The sequence below is a fragment of the Halichondria panicea genome, chromosome 15 (genome assembly GCF_963675165.1).
Source record: "Halichondria panicea chromosome 15, odHalPani1.1, whole genome shotgun sequence".
Lineage (NCBI taxonomy): Eukaryota > Metazoa > Porifera > Demospongiae > Suberitida > Halichondriidae > Halichondria > Halichondria panicea.
The window spans coordinates 3715907-3733173 of NC_087391.1; the positions used below are offsets into that span (position 1 = coordinate 3715907).

The 17267-nt window shown below is 40.5% G+C and overlaps 3 protein-coding genes across 3 annotated transcripts in view; 2 read left to right on the forward strand and 1 right to left on the reverse strand.

The window, feature by feature from the left end:
• The window catches only part of LOC135349422 (dynein axonemal heavy chain 6-like), a 32981-nt gene extending 31171 nt beyond the window's left edge, over positions 1-1810 (forward strand). Inside the window, exons 67-70 of the mRNA XM_064547951.1 lie at positions 853-1012; positions 1104-1198; positions 1336-1461; positions 1558-1810. Coding sequence (XP_064404021.1) covers positions 853-1012; positions 1104-1198; positions 1336-1461; positions 1558-1722 — 546 coding nt within the window. The 3' untranslated portion in view covers positions 1723-1810. The remainder of the gene's footprint in view (positions 1-852; positions 1013-1103; positions 1199-1335; positions 1462-1557) is intronic.
• Positions 1811-1955: 145 nt separating this feature from the next.
• On the forward strand, positions 1956-8072 carry LOC135349425 (uncharacterized). Its single transcript, XM_064547957.1, has 14 exons — positions 1956-2180; positions 2255-2578; positions 2639-2980; positions 3035-3325; positions 3383-3646; positions 3947-4255; positions 4314-4643; positions 4719-5012; positions 5223-5630; positions 5705-6004; positions 6267-6506; positions 6991-7323; positions 7389-7444; positions 7559-8072. Exons 1-14 carry the CDS (start codon positions 2123-2125, stop codon positions 7958-7960), a joined length of 3951 nt encoding a protein of 1316 aa, XP_064404027.1. The 5' UTR covers positions 1956-2122; the 3' UTR covers positions 7961-8072.
• Positions 8073-9742: 1670 nt separating this feature from the next.
• Positions 9743-17267, reverse strand: part of LOC135349444 (sterol carrier protein 2-like) — a 46192-nt gene continuing 38667 nt past the window's right edge. Inside the window, exons 10-14 of the mRNA XM_064547975.1 lie at positions 15810-15998; positions 13572-13659; positions 11289-11354; positions 10460-10512; positions 9743-10043 (exon numbers count right to left, since the gene is read on the reverse strand). Of these exons, the coding sequence (XP_064404045.1) occupies positions 9915-10043; positions 10460-10512; positions 11289-11354; positions 13572-13659; positions 15810-15998 (525 nt within the window). The 3' untranslated portion in view covers positions 9743-9914. The remainder of the gene's footprint in view (positions 10044-10459; positions 10513-11288; positions 11355-13571; positions 13660-15809; positions 15999-17267) is intronic.

Here is a 17267-nt window from a genome sequence, read left to right on the forward strand (position 1 = left end):
GCTAGAATTGTGACTGGATGTGTTGTCTCTGTTAGCTAGCTGACTCTGGGATCCTACTCCAGGAGCCATACTTCTCTGAGACTCCATGCTTCTTTGCTGTGATCCTAGTCCACAATGCATATATCTATGTACCACTAAAACTCTGTTCTCTAATGTTTCAGAAGGTCTCTCTCTCTAGCTCTGTAGTCCCTGCCCAAATAAAAAGTTCTATCTATCTATCTATCTAGTCTGGTTTAGTCTGAGTCGCTGTGTTAGACAGCTCAGTCACTACCTAGTTCTTCTGGTACCTATAGTTCTTCTGGTTTCTTTGTAATCATGTCACCAGCCGAGGTTTGCACTTTAGTGCTCTAGTTATAGTGGGTAATTGGTTAGGGAGAGAAAAGGCCAATGGTTTCCGGCTAAGGTTTAGAACTTTGTCACAACATCTATAGATATAGTTTGGCTATCTTATGAAAGGTTCGATGCTGCTTACATATCTATCTATACACATCCTCCGCAGTGTTCAAAATTGCTTTTTTAGTGCCGTTTCAGTTAGGGAGAGATTTGAAGAAGATCTTACGGCTAAGTCAAAAATTACACGCAGTAAGCTTGATTGTCTAACTTCCATTTGTCCAGAAATACTTCAGTTCCGGGCGTTACACACATTTTTTTTACAATCACCCCCGTTTCCTATAACAATATTTTTGAATAATACCTACACGTCAGGTATCAGCACAATTTCTTAGAAATGTTCGAGATACATCTACAGTACAACTATATACTCACTACTCACACATTTGTGGTTCTATACTCTCTATAGACTGGATGCACTGTATAAAAACTCTGTTATTATATAGTCATGTTTTTTCATAGTTTGGTGGAACTCCAAAAATATTCTTGTCTCAGTGGCTTAGTTTCCTGTTGGACAACATCAGCTACATATCCAAGCTTTTCAGTCAGATTATGAATTCCACGAAGGAAGATAAGCCACTGCCAACCAAACTCTTCATCCAAGCTTTTGCTTCTCCGAATGGTTAGTATTATTATGTATATAGCCTGCATTCCTAGCATAGTATACATGAATACATATAACCTTTGCATGCATGGTGTACTCCTGCATGTAGGTCTGTTCACATTTCTAAAGCAGTATCTCTCTAATAAGGAAGGCATCCCCCTGGAAAAAGTTGATCTAAAAGCTAGCCTATCATCTAACAGTTCAGTAAGTTGTTCATTTTAATTAATATTGTGCATACATTGTACATGAACTAGATGTACATGAACTACATCAAGCGTTCATTAGTCTTGACTACATGTATATATACAGTCACTGTGCAAGGGTTTTTGTTGCTCATGCAGTCACATACTATTACTCTGGTCGGACTAGCAATGGTAGGAGGTACCTTCCAGGAGAACTGTGAACTAACAACAACCACAGAAACTGATGTTGTTCTCGGAGTGGAGCTAGCCTGCCGTCCTATAAATGTGTGTTTGAAGTGAACTGTGTATTTCTCTATGAAAACTGTTACCTTACACATGTATATATTCATATTGGTTTGATTCAAAATCTGCTAATTGCAGATGGAAAACAGTACAGGTCAAGGCTTGTACTACTGTCCCGTGTACTCCTCAAAGGCAAAATCTGATCAGGTATCATCCATTTGGATACCTGTTGATACTAGCTTGCTAGACCGTGATGTTAGAACAATCTCCCTTGTCATAAACTCTCACTATAATAGATTCTAGCCATGATTATTTTATTTAGTGATTCTGTCGCTGTAAGTATTAGAATATCTTTAATGTGTGGATAAAGTTCAATCTATATCACACTATATTATCTGCTGTGCTTGCCTACGCATGGGAAATGCCTGCTTTCCCAGAAGAAAATTTACTGATAGTAAACAGAGGGTTTTGGAATTTGGAATCAGATTGTGCTATGTAGTTTTTGGTGGTTTGGTTAGTGATTCCAAGATATTGGTGTATTCCATTCCAAGTATATCTATTATAATTATTGACAAAATTAATATAAAAAGAGAACCATTCCAAGATATTGCATGGTGTATTCCATTCCAAGTATTATAAAACGAGAATCATCAGTAAAATTTTCTCATTCTGGATTGAAATTCAGCTGTGAGTTAGTGCAATTATGAAGATTCAGCTTTTCTTCTGCATAGCCTATGTGCTAGCACTAAGTCTGGCAAAAGGTAAGTTGCTAGTATATTTAATATAGTTTGAATGTGTGTGCATGTATCGAGGAAATAACGAACTTTTTCTGCAGCATCTCCCTCAGGACACAAACAGAAAGATTTCAAAGTGTACATCAATGTGACATACAGTCCCACTGCATCCTTTCACAAATCCCCTCCTTACTACCAGGCTGGCACATCCATCACTCTCACTTGCATGGTAGACGGCGTGACTGAGGGTATATTCTTTGAATGGAGTTCTGACTGCAAGGGAGGTAGTTGTTTCGCAATTGGAGCCTCTACCCAATCTGTTCCAAAAGCTTATTTGGAATCTAAGGACTCTGGAACTCACACTTGCATTGTATATGATAGTCTTGGCTGTACTGGCAATGCAAGCGTTGCTATCCAAGTTGTTGGTAAGTGAACTCATCCATCAAATTTTGTAGCCTCTACAACTATTACTATTTGACTTACAGGTGCTGGTATTTATGTGACTGGTGGTCGTCAGTCCTTGCCAAATGATGGTTTGATTATAGCACAAGCTTACTCTAAACGAATCAGCGAGTTTCGATGCTTATCTGGAACAAATAAGCACAATGTTGGACAGCTCATTGGAACCAATGGACTTGATATTGTCAGCGATAGCACTGACCCATTCTTCATAACGAGAGGGAGTGCTTACAGCCCTGGAATGATCCACGTTCGAAATACCCTATCATTTGATGAGGGCTATGATGGAATATACACCTGCAAATTACCTGATGAAAATGGGGCAATATCTTCTGTGAATGTAGGGCTCTATCGCAGTGGTGTTGAAGGTAAGTCAATTGTGTAATTTTAATCGAGACAATTTCTGTTTAAATTATGTTCAGCTCCCACTGTCTCGGAGATGGAAATCAGTTCCAAGGATTCAGTGTACACACTCACATGCCTCTCTACTGGCTCCCCTGCCACTGTTGCATTGTGGACGTATGATGAAGAGCCAATTTCAAACATGAACAGCACCCAATACATATCAAGGAAGGTTATTACAGATCGTCGGAAATCTACATACTCAAATACTCTGGAAATTAGTGGGAGCTTTGAGGATATTGTCGGAGAGTACACATGCCAGGTGAGGAATCGGCTTGGAATGTCAAACAAAGTAACGAGAGAGATCAAAGGTAACTCAGTGAACACTATACTCACCTGAAAAACCTGTTATTAACCATGCTTTACAGGTCTGTATGTCACTGGTTATGAGAAGCCAATTATAGTTAATCTTCAGCGAGTAATAAACTGCTCTACTCATCTAAATGTGAGCAGGATGGAATGGATTCTTGTTGGTATTCGTGATGACCCGGTGGAGGAGACCACCAGCTCTCAATCACTACCCCTCACTCTCTCCCCTGAGAGCGTAGGGCTGGATGGAGCCATGTTCACTTGCAGAGCTGTGACTGTTGGGGGAAAGGTGTTCGAAGAAACAGTAACAATTCATGTGAAAGGTACGTATAATAATTATTACCGCCACGTATGCTGGTGTGCTAAATACTATACTGATTGCATGATGTGGGTAGCTTATCTGAGTCGCCTGATTTTTTGCTTCTTTTATGGGTAGTTTGTTCCCAGAACATCTGTCTACATGATCAGGTGATAAGGATTTGCTACAATTTTTGAAGAATGTGTGTACAAATGTGTGTGAATGTGGTTTGCTTGATACATGTCATGCCTAGAGCCTTCTGAGTAGAGCAGGGATTTTTCCTCTTTCAGTGGAATTGTATATTTTCCATAATTATAATATTCAGAGTTTGCGAATTCTGTGGCTATCAATGGGAGCAGCGAGAATTCCCTGTTGGCTGGTGGTGCTTACAGCTTTGACTGCATTGTTGAGTCTGATCTGACCCCTACTGTTATATGGATGGATTCCAACCGGATGAGCATTTCTAATAGCAGTGAATTCCAAATTGAAAGACCGATAAAATCTGGTTTGCAAACCATACTGAGACTAACATTCCCTAACTTGAAGACATCTCTTGGAGGTATCTACTACTGTGAATCTACTGTTATTGAGCCACAGTCCGTCAGAGAAGCATCAAGAGTCATTAAGGTCAAAAGTAAGTTAGTGATTCTGTGCTTGCTCATTATAATTTTGATCTTTCCTGATTCTTGCAGTTCCAAGCCCAATAGTTAGCATCATCAGATCGCCATCTGATGATCTACTCTACACAACCACACAGTTGACCATCACCTGTCTGGTAGAGGTGGTGCGAGTAGACAACACAACTGCTATTGCTGTGAACAGTGCTTGGACAAGCCCAGACTCAAGCAATGATACCAGAAATGTGGACACTATGATAAATCATATGCTAAATTCTGCACTCACAATACCATCACTTCAGTCATCTGACTCTGGCAGATACAGTTGCTCCTTTTCAGTCAATTCTTCATCAGCTTACGTTACAACAAGTGATCAAGTTAGTGCTTCTACAACAATACGAGCAGGTACGCACCAAATACAACTGCATGTTTGGTTGTACTATTAATGATGTAATTTGACATTCTTACTGATCATTTCAGCACTGAAAGTCTCTATCGGAGTGACGTACCCATCACCTGACCAGTACCCCCACTATAGTCCTCCAAATTTCCGAGCTGCTTCTCTCGTCACGCTCCGTTGTATTGCTGAAGGTGCCTCTGGGTCTGTTGAGTACCGATGGTCATCAACCTGCCGCTCCTGTTTTGCCTCCAATAGCTACTCAGCAAGCATCAGTGAGCAGTTTCTACGTTCAAGGGATACTGGAGAGCATACGTGTACTGTAAGGGATAATGCTGGTAATTCAGGAAGCTACACACAGGAAATGAATATCGTTGGTAAGTGCTAATTTAGTAAAGGCCCACATATATTTATATAGATAGGTTTGTGAGTAGCTGTATATAGCTTCACAAACAAAAACTTATGCCGGCACTTGTATGTCAACGATCCTTGCCATAATATAAATTGCAGAATTTTCTGCTAATTTTACTCATTCGTAAAGTTATTGTCTGGTTTGGTTATGAGAACAGCTGATTCTGTATAATTAGGTGCTGGGATCTATGTGGAAACAGCCAGCTACCATGGAGGATCATCATCATCACAGCCTAACAACTCCTACATTGATTTGCAGAATGCATATTCAGAATCGTCGAGCTATTTTGCTCTCTACTGTTGCTCTGGGAATAGAGGTGCTAGTGGATCAATTGTTGACTCAAGTGGACTATCAAGAGCATCAAGCTACAGCAATTATGATATTAGGAGATACTCCAGCTATGACAGTCATGCTGGTTGCTTACGTTTTGAGGCTACCAAAAAGTGTCGACAATATAACTACAATTATTATTCTAATCGTCATTGCAGCTCTTACTATAGCAATCCGTCAAATGGTGTGTACACATGCAACATTCAAGATCAAAATGGAGTTTTACAACGTGTAAACTTTGCATTAATGGAAAGTAAGTACTATAAATTATAGTGACTCTGAGATAAGTCTGATAGAATATTGCTGCTAATGTATTTTTGTTTGCAGGTCGCACCTATCCCACTATCACAAGTTTCACCCGTGTACGCTACAGAAGTATCCTAACCCTACGTTGTGTGACCACTTCTGCACCACCCACCTCTTTAACATGGACTAGAAATGGAAGGACTATCAATGTTGACGGTGATATGTACCGTATTACGCAGACAGTCTCTAGCCGCACTTCCATAGTTTTTGAAAACAAACTGGAAATAGTGGATACCCCTGACAATTTTACTGGAACGTATCAGTGTAGGGTGGACAACAATTATTACGGCTTGGCAAGAACTAGTTCTCTTACAGTCAGAGGTAAATAATGTTTCAGATAAGGGTTAAACATGCAGTGAGAGTATACTGAACGTTTTCCAAGTATTGCTTGAATAAGAAAGGTGGCCGTTGTTGTAATGGGGTTAATTTTGCTCGTTTGGGACGTTCAAGGGTGTCTGACAACATTTATAATTGTGTTGGTATAATAATTATGTGGCCACTAAGAAAATTTCACTAATATTATATACCAAACCTATGGATAAAGCTCACATGATCATCACTTTGATTGTTTGTTCCTATATAGGAATCAGTATAACTACTTCAGCAGCCAGGCTTCGTGTGGGACAAAGAGCAACATTCCAATGCTCTAGTGATCTAGATCCCACTAGCATCACCTGGTATGAGAATGGTACTGTTGTGCCTAGTTTTAGTGGACAGGTATCAAAGAATCCTGTTTCTTCGAATGATGAGGACAGAGTATTACGGTGTTTGGTTGCAAGTCCGTATGGTCAACAGGAGAGAAACATCAGAGTTAAGACATATGGTAAGTTAGTGTAAGAGAATGTTGCCTAAGCTCTTCTGTATCTATATTTATAAACAAGATGCTCATAGAGCATTCACCTCGTGTCTTGAGCTTCATCGCATAGCGACAAACTGATATATAACTTTGAAAGATCGGTGTGTTTTTTTCGCCTTCGAAGATCGCCTACAAGTTTCAACTATCAGTAGCCTATTATTTTTCAACCACTATCTCATTAGCAGTTAAGCAGTCCATGGAAGTGTCTAGTTCGCTCAAACAGCTCATTTTCGTGTCCACGCACGCGCGCGCACACACACACACACACACACACAAACCGACACACATGTATGCCCACCACGCACGGGGTAGTAATGATTATGTCCACCGCATCCTTGTGTAAAGGTATGCATACGCATCATTATGTGCGTACGTGCTGCTCATTGATGCATCATTTGTGCAAGTTCCGGTAATTGGCGTCATGATTCAGTGTCTTATTATCACATTATAGTTCCTGCTTTGTGGGCTACTGTTCAGTTAGGTGGTTACGAAGACACCGCCCTTCATGGACACAACTACACCTTCTACTGCACAGTGACTGTCATCGCTGGACTAGCACTGCCTGTTACGATGGAATGGTTGCATTCGAATGGGTCTGCAGTTTCCAATGATCGTGTTGTGATTCATAGCACTACTGTTTCTCGAGTAACAACTCTTACAATGACCGTTGCACCAATTTTGACCACTGATGGTGGAAAGTACTCTTGTCAAGCTAGCGTTAATGTGCCCTGGATGGATGAACAGCCACCGAACATTGCAGAGAGTGTACATATTCCAGTTACAAGTAAATCGATCAGTCAAATATTATTATATAGCCATGCATTGTTATTTGTTTTTTCTCTCTCATAGCTCAAGCCCTATTCCAGTTAATGATGGGCCCAGTTCAATACTGCGTGAACTGGAAAGTAAGTCACTCATATAAAAGAGTTTCCCCAAATTGTAGTATTTATGCATGCATGCATCCTAACCCCTAAGCATTGGTACTTATACTTACAGAAGTTTTATGCATTCCACTACAGAATGAACAGAGCCATTCGCTTGAAGAGGACATCAAGCAAAGCATCGAGACTGCTATTCGTGACAGATGTGACTGTAATTTTGAGAGTTCTGCAATGTTCTCAGGGGAATTTAGCTGTCAGACAACTACAACTCGTGTAACATACAGGGCAACAATTAATGGAACGAGTGATATCCTTCCTGCCCCACAACTCATTAGCTTGATTGAGGATTGGAGGGTGAAGAGTGGGACCATGCTGTATGGAAAGTTCAGGCTTAGGCTTATGGACAAGAATGAATGCCCTCTTGAAATTGAATCGTTTGACGACGAAGAATGTGGGGTGAATCAGGACGCATTAATCGGCTCAACTCCTGAAATTGGGGATCATTGCTACAAGATCACCAGTGCACCGAACAACTGTTGAGACACATTATATTATAAAAATAATTATATGCACTTGACGTTTAGCATATTTGTCGACTCTATAATTATATGCGTATACTATAATACATGCATGTATATTATTATTGTTTGCATGTATTAAATGTGACAGGGCCTAGGAAAACAACCCTTATGGAGCAAACTAATAATATTCAGTACACTACAAAGTAAAATATTTAGAGCTATTTTAGGATTTTGGTTTTCTTTCATAAGAAGTAACTTCAATATCTCCTCTAACTAAAAAAAAAATTTTTTTATCTGAAAATTTTTTGTATAGCCGTTACAAGGCAGCCATTGAATTTTTTCATGCTGTTCTTATATGCAGATAGAACTTGGAACATTAGTTTCTCAAAACGGTAGGTCAATACTGTCCCCCTTTCACCCGAAAATATTTTGGGGTAGGAAGGTGCAAAGTGAGTGATATTGTAATCAATTTGAAGCTTAAGCACTGCTTTATTTAATTAAGCAATAAAATACAATTAATTAGTTTGCTCCATAAGGGTTGTTTTCCTAGGCCCTGTCACAAATTTATATTTACATGGATGATTGTATCAATGTACGTTGTTGCTATAATTATAGCCTCGATCGTATTTTAATTGGCCTGGAATCGAGGGTATATATAGTGGGTGACAAAACATTTTAATTGACAATACTTATAAGAGTGGGTGCATGTAAAATAATTTATACATGTAGTAAAATTCACTGGTATAACGTATGTAACTATTTTTGTAGACAGGAGAAGGATTGACTGTCCTATAATTAAGATATGCCATGGCCAGCCATAACCAATTAGTGTTAATTGAATGAATTACAATGGTGTCTCTTAATACCTCCCTAGCTGCGCTGCTGTCTCAGAACATCCAAATCTAACATCAGCTGCAAATTAATTAACAAAGCACTTTCACTCGAAATTTTTTACTTTCAGCTAGCCTATATTGACCATAATAATTATGGTCAGTAGGCTATAATTAATTAAAGCTCTCTCACTAAAATATGGTTGTTAGCTACTGAAGAGACTATTATTTTTGCTTCCTTAAGAATACTGTAAAACAGGGGGATCCAAAAGATGCTGATGTCTCATAATAGCCCCTTGTACTCTATTCTTGGGTCAATATACTAACGTTGAGCAAGAATGAAGATAACACCGAGAATCATGCAAATCTATCTTGTGCATGTGCTTGATCGATATTTTGCTTGCAGCACTAGCGATCCTTACCAGAGCATATCAAATTGAGACACGTGCTCAATTAAATACTTCCGGTCTACTGCCCTATTGGAATGCCGTGGTAAAGTATAAAGCACCATGGCATGCAATCACTTGCACAGAACTCAACGAAACTCTCTTATCAAGAATGGCAGCCGTAATGAATTCCCCAGTGTGCTACTCAACTGTCGGTGACCACCAACCAACGTTTATAGCTTCAAAGCTCTTTAAAGTCAAGAACATTGATGATAAAGGAAGAATCATTCACATTGGCAGTCTGGAAATAACTGACAACGATATTATCTTCACATATGAACACTTTCCATCAGAAGTGACAAGATGGCCTCTAACTTGTATCAGAAGATATGGCATAGGTGCAGAAGGTGGAGTGTTTGTAGTTGAAACAGGCAGGAGAGCTCCTAACGGTGAAGGACATTATGCATTCAAAACGAACGAAGCTGAAGAACTGGTAGAAAGACTGGATTATTACACAAGGAATAGAGTTTAATTGTTTTGTAATTGCTGTCTATGTTCGTTTGTCTTTAATACACAACACACCTGTTCTTTTTGTACTCTTCTAATAACTTGTTCTTTCAAAACAATTCACAACCAACAGTGCAACGATCGATGCGTATAGCTAAAAGTTTCAGGCAATTTTACAACACTAGATGCATTGTGTAAAAAAACAAATGGTCTCATGAATGACATGAGAGTGGGATCCTATACTGCATGTTTATAGTTTAGCTCTGTGCCACTCTGGTTTCTTGTAGATTGTGACCACAGCTGCCCCTCCGATGCCAAAGTTTTGTTGCATTCCCACTCTGGCTCCATCTACTTGTCGCTTCTCGGCAAGTCCACGTAACTAGGAGAAAGTAGGGCATGTGTAATTAACCACCTATTATATAATTCTCACTTTGAGACTCACAAGTTATTAGTGCCTTCAAAAGTCCAATGGTATAGGTACAAAATTAATGTGCACAGATTAACACCAGAGGTGTACATAATTATAGTGTAGCCCTAGTGTTTGTCACATCATAGTTGCTGCCTTAGACACCTAACAGCTGCAAGCACAACTCAACTTTATCCCCTACACCAAGTATCCCCCCCCCTTTCAAAGTCAAGAGAGACTAGAAAATTGGGTGGTAATCCTATCCAAAAACTTGACAGATTTCTGGTTAGCTAGCTCGCCACCACATGTGCTGTGGTTGACCAAGGAAAACACACTTGCAGACTGAGGCTGGTACATAATTAGGTTACACAACCCCTACATGTACCTACCTGCCAACAGATCTCAGCACATTGACCAAGGCCTGTAGCTCCAATGGGATGACCTGTGGTTGGAAGCAGTAGTTGCATGCTCAATAGACACTAGACAGACTAGGTTAATCACACACAGTCATGCAATCATTTGGGCAAAAGGAGTTAGAGTATAAAGAGGTACAGATTTCCAACTAATGGGAATGGTGTTGAAACGTATACGTACAATGTGGAGACTGACAGTTTGAAAGAGCATCAACTTGTTAACATAACAAGAATGCAAAACGTGACAGGTTGTATGTTTCAATATCAATCATGTTGACAAATGAAGCATCAAGACATTGTGAAGCATGCGACCCCATATGCTCTGTTTCCATTGCAGTGACTCACAATAAGGAAGGTACCCTTATGAACTAGCTGCATGACAAACCAACAACTATACATTGCAATGCTCAATGTATGTACCATCCTAAACACCATTTAACAAGTGCAATATTGAAAAGAAAATGCTAATTTCAATGTATGACCAGGTATACCCCTTAAAATGTTGAGGGAAACTTCACACTCAGCAAGTAAAAAAAATTAGCAATACACATCAAGCGCAGTAAAGGGATTCTGCTTAAACACAGTTCACTACAGAGCCCACTCAAATGTCCACTCTGTACATGCACTCAATGAAGGCATTGGGACTACAAGTCAGCACGCCGGTCTTGTTGGGTCAACACCTGTACTGCCATGGTACACAGACCATGCCCCGTGTGTCAATAAAAGGTCAAATGCAAAAGCACTGAAACCAGCTGTCAGGATGCTCCATGTACTGATGATAAACAAACAAACAAACAGAGCTTACCTTTCGACTCCAGTCCACCACTAGCATTGACCACCCACCTCTGCCCAAGTTTGTACAGCCTGCCGCCTGTGAATAAGTGCATACATGTACATTGATCTATATTGATAGCAAAAGTAGTCACGCAATTACATCCTAGCCTAAACACGAGGGAGGCGGAGCAATTAGAATGGCGCCTACATACAACATGATCATATGAATAGACACTGCAGAAGCCTGCTAACTTGAGGCTTCAGTGTTGCTGAGGGAATTCGGGGTTTTCTTAATCTCAGATTAGTCCCACAGTGGTCTTCATGGACACAATACTATAATGAACTCACCCCATAGGTCTCTGACCCAACCAAACAATGTCAGTCTAATCTAGGTTATCAAGCTTGCCCAGTTCATTCTACTGCCTAATGTCCCCCCACACCACTACTATACCCGCACACAATATAGGACCCACTGAAGCCTTGGAAATACATGTATGTTGTTAGGTTACCTAAAACGCTGCATGAATGGCACATGTACACACACACACACACACACACACACACACACACACAAATAACAAGGAAGTAACGTAACAGGGAAGTAAATAATGTAGAGCAAGGGATTCAATTATTACATGCATGTTAGAATTTTAGGTTCCATTAGCAATTATTTTTATGTGTATATACATGGTTCATGTTGAGTCTCTTGGGCAGTTACAGTAAAGGGAGGTGGGTACACAGTCTATCATGTACTACTATAATAATAGTAGCCCCCTCTTTTTCGATAATTTGGGCTCTCTTTGTGGTGATGGGTGTATATAGTGGGAGGAACGGCATAATGTGATTCTACTTGCCAGAGCCAATAACTGTCAGCAGCTATACCTAATACAGACATAAACATTACCATACATGCCATCTCTAGACTCAAAGTGAATTAACATTGGGTGGTAGCACAAATTACACAAGTTATTGTTTTTTTACTCAGACCAACGAAGCATTCATTATGCAATGCCTTAAATACACACAAACCAGCGTTCACATTATGCAATGCCTTAAACACACACAACCACCATTCACGTGAAACAAATCAGGGCTACCCACAACTGAAGCTGTCAATAGCACTTCAACTGAAAGTAAACCACAGTCAATACTGAACATGAGATTTCATTCACTGCTGTATGGCATTATCAACCAGTATTGGGTAGCATCATTTAATTAGCTATGAAGTCATGTGGCATATACCTACAACGTACTTGACCTCTGAGATCAAAGGAAACACTGTGCCAATATCTGCTATATGACAAGGAAGTAACATAACAGGAAAGTAAATAATGTAAAGCAAGGGATTCAATTATTACATGTATGTTAGAAAATGCTGAATTTCCGTAGGTATAGCCTATACTGTGCCAGCCTATGCCTATGGTGCAGTATATGGATATTGGCATAGCAGTTAGATACTGGCACAGTATGGCACAAGTTACCTAAAGTCCACCAAGTCCACCCACCTACCCAACAACCTGAAACGGTCCCTTTTAGTTACTTGTGGTACAAGTAGTTGTAAACTAGTTGTCCTATAAAAGGAGTGATGTGTACACGGAAAGGAATGCAACAAATCTGTTGTTACACAGCTTCACTCCTGCGCACATTGGATATAATTATTATTTGCTCAGTAGTGCCTTTGCCCTCGGGCCTAAGTCACTACTGAGCCAATATATCCCATGTGGCACTGTGCATGTGTCACAACTATTACGTACAAGTGATATAAGTATAAGGCTTTCTACATTCACGAGAGCCAATCAATATTTTGTAGGGTCGCGAAAACAGTGATTTTGAAACACCTTGCCCGTGAATTGACATTAATTATAACACTTATACACGCAGGGTAGTTCAATCATTGGCAAGACAGCCAGCTAGAAAAATAGGTAGGCTGAGGTAGGAAAAATTTCATGGAAATGGAACTACAAAATGTTTTATAGAGCTTCCGATATGAAACAATACTTTCCTACAGACCTAATAATATTACACTGAAACTCAGTTGTCTAGCTCCAGCGAGCCCAGCGGGTGCATTGTGTACTACAATGCTGTGGGTGTGTGGTTATGCCCAGAGTAGTAGATGGGGTCAGAAGATTTGTAGCGCTGGTTATTGCTTACCAAGCAAGTGGCTTCCTAAACAAAGCTAAATACTTTTGTAAGATGGGTACAGGTGTTGTGGTATCTTCCCCAGGGGAATTTGTCTCCATATTGACAATAACCAAGTCCTCCATTGAAGACAGGCCAGAACACCCACACACCCACATACATGTGTTGGACCTACCATTTCTGTTGTGTATCCAATGTCCAGAATCAACCAAATCTCCACCTTTGCCCTCAGGACACAGCCCAAGTGCCTCATACTGGAACAGCTGCGCACAGGTAGTATAACAGTTACACTCATACACAAAACATTTATGTTTTAAATTACAAAGAGCGTATTCCAATTTAGAATAGTGTTGCTTGCTTACTTCACTCCACAGGGGAAATGGGACATCTAGATACACACATTGCCAGTTTCAACATAGACTAGTTTCAACATAGATTATATGCATGCATGGACTCCATACATGACTGTGCTAGCGAAACGCAAACAAATCAAATCGTCATGCAGCAGGTGCTGGATTCATAGCACTGGGAATAAAGTGAGGGACAGGCAAGAAGGATGTTCAACATCCTTGTTGAATGTTAAATCACTATGTGACTCATACCCAAGTAAGCACCCACAAATTGGTTGCCTCACAGGGGGTGCAATGTAGGCCAGACACAAAGCTAAGAAACCACACTAAGTGCTCCCCTGTCTACAGACTGGACCACAAACCACACTATTTTAATATTCATGAATATCAAATACCAGCTCAAAGGGGTTGCCAACCACTGTCACTTTAGAGGACCTTTGTTTCACCTCCCCATTAGGGGTGGTTCACATATCAATGGTCAGTCTCTATAGATGCACTGCCAAACCCAACCATTGTGCATGTGCCACTAAGGTAGTTACCCCATGTGTGCGCAACAGGGGTAGAGTGATTGGTGTGTGTATGGACACAAAAACGACACTTTCATGACAGTAGTTGAAAAATACAGTGGAACCCCTCTATAACGGACACCTTTGGGGAACAATGTTTTGGCCTTTATACAGAGATGGTCTTTGTTGAGAGGTTATTTTGTACACAAACTGTTCATTAGGGACCTGGGTGCCTGGCCGTTATATAGCAACTGGCCTTTATTCAGAGGTAGTCAGGGTTTCATCTAGGATTTTAAGTTTGGGGAGGAAAACTGCGTGCGCCAGCGTGAAAATTTGGAGGCCACGCCAACTTCTGGTTACCACCCCCCCTATATTGTTTGTTGTTGGTGCCTATTAGCGATATACTCCTGGCAATGTGCATTGACAGGCAACTCCATGTAACTTGATATGCTGGTTTGTAATTGTCCATATACAACACTAGAAACCACACGTACCAAAAGCAGATTTGTGGTAAAATCATCCTCTAGCAAAAGACTTGTCTATAGATCCTATTTTCCCCTTTCTTTTGGGGGGGAAGCTTCCCCCCGCCCCCCCCCCCCCCCACTAGATGAAACCCTGGTAGTTGTTAACTGAGGTTCCACTGTAATAGGCTAGTTATAGTTGAACTTGTAGGTGATTTTTGAAGGTGACAACAATCGATCCAATCGCGTCTTTACAGATTCATGACCTGATAATGTTATAATAACAGCAAAAAGTTGTTGTATCCGTTTTGCCCCTGTGCAATCGTAGTGCAATGAAGCTCAACGCACGAGGTGAATGCTCTATGAGATACAGTTGGGAGCCAGACACTATAACAAGCATACTGCCATGGAGCTCAGGTATGTATGTGTCTAGTGTGTCTAGTGTTACGTCATTGAGTGGCTGTGCAATATACACAGGATGTTTAGGGAGAGATCAAGACATGGTGTCAATAGAGGAAGTCATGGCACTGTCACAGCATTTTGTTGAATGGGTATCACTTACATCGTTGGAGCATGGGTCACACTCTTAGTGTAGATCTCCATGCACTATGATTCAAAACATGTGATCGTGTCACGGGTCTACAGCAGGCATATTTGCTATAATCATTACAGCAACTACAAATTCCAAAATAATTGCATTGGAAATATTTATTGTACATTGCCCTGCAATTAGGGTAACTAGTAACATGTGGTACAACGGTACATACGTATACTAGCGGTAACAGCTAATCGAGCAACATTACTGAAAATGGATTTTGTAATACAATACCGATAATGTTTACTGTATGGTGACATATTCAATACAATGTATCCTATGTACATGTACATAGCCATCTAGATGACTTACGCGGAAAAGGACACAATAAAACATAAGTTACTTGGCTAGTATACATGTAGTATCTACACAAATTCATGCACACAAGTACAGTGTAATGGCAATGCCTTGGCCGGTGCTTATTATTATATAGGGCTATTGTTGTTCGGCCACATGAAACACTCTATTTTGTATAGTGAGCAGAATCATTCATGTGTGTACCTCATTTGGAGCAAAGCAGTCGTGTACTTCAAACAAGTCAACGTCACTGGCAGACATGTGGGCGTCACGGTAACACTGCTCCGCTGCTCTCTTGCTCATGGAGTAGCCACACAATCCGAGGAAGGACTGACCAAATGAGTCAGGCAGGTCCGTACACATATGCTGCGCTAGTATCTCCACAGCCTTGTCCTGCACAATGAATAGCAATGAACATTTTAATGTAATGATCATTACCATACGTGTACATAAATACATTCTCCATTTTCAACTGTGACCATCTTTGCCATTTACCTAGCAATATTATATTGATTATTTAGCCGAATTTTCTGAGAGATAGCTAGTGACTAACAGGACCACCTATGCATGGTAATGGTGACGGGTGAGAGATAAGATAATAGATGCACTATAAGCAAATTTCATCTACGACAGGGTCAAACTTCAACCAATAATAAGAACAGGTGTCCCCTCTCATCTCATTTTGCACATGCACAGACGATTATATGCCCTAGTCTAGTTATACATTTGCACTCTGCTGTTTATCAATTAAGTGGGCGATCAGAGGCGTGGTTTATCCATTCGCTTATCCGGCATAATTATTCAATTATCATAATAATACCTGGCTCTGAACAATTAAAGGGGTCCGAATAATCGAGGTTCTATTCATACTGATAGCATTCACAATAATAAAGTATACACTAAAGTACAGAACCCTCTGCATAAGTATAGGATATACCACACCTACGAGGAGGATATGCACCCTTACATACCCTTTGGTTACACCTCGGAGTAACCACTGTAGCGGAGGATATACATGAGTGCATATCCTCTGAGTAGGTGTGGTATATCTGACTTATACCATGTGATCGCAGCACTATAAAATGACCTCCCCCTAGCAACGATTCAGTGCACGATGCATACTGCAAAAAGAGCAAGCTATGCCTGATTTTGCAGTAGTCAAAGAGCTACATGTAGTAGAGCAACACATCGCCTCCTACAGATGCTCAGGAGCTTCTTTAGTCCAAGCGTTGTGCATTCGACGTCCTTTACTGGAGTTGCAAACTCTTCTTGTATCTAAACCACGCCAATGGCCATGGACCCATGGAGGCTTAGCCATCTTGTTGGAGAGCAGCTTCTGTGTTTCTGCTGTCACTTGGAGTCTTAGTACCGTCAAGCATGGCTTCTTTACTTTCTTGAACAAATGAAAAACTTGAAAAACACATTGGAAACTGTGCATGCCTATGTTATTTTTCTATGTATCATACAGCTGTTGACCAATGAGATCAATTATTGGTGACGAAGTGTGGTATAAGTCGGGGTTGTCATATGAAAACAAAGCACATAGATGGGCTCCACATGGTAGACAGAGTGCGTTAGCCTCGTCCCCACACCCACTTCCGCTCCTTGTTATTGCTTGGTCGAGAAGAGGCCCTAATATCGACTGCTTGTGCATGCACTACC

What these genes read in the sequence shown, in the direction of transcription:
- LOC135349425 (XM_064547957.1), top strand. Translation starts at nt 2,123, where the DNA reads ATGAAGATTCAGCTTTTCTTCTGCATAGCCTATGTGCTAGCACTAAGT. An exon ending in CTATCGCAGTGGTGTTGAAG is followed by an intron (nt 2,981 to 3,034) that starts GTAAGTCAATTG and finishes AATTATGTTCAG; the next exon opens with CTCCCACTGTCTCGGAGATG. An exon ending in AGTAACAATTCATGTGAAAG is followed by an intron (nt 3,647 to 3,946) that starts GTACGTATAATA and finishes TATAATATTCAG; the next exon opens with AGTTTGCGAATTCTGTGGCT.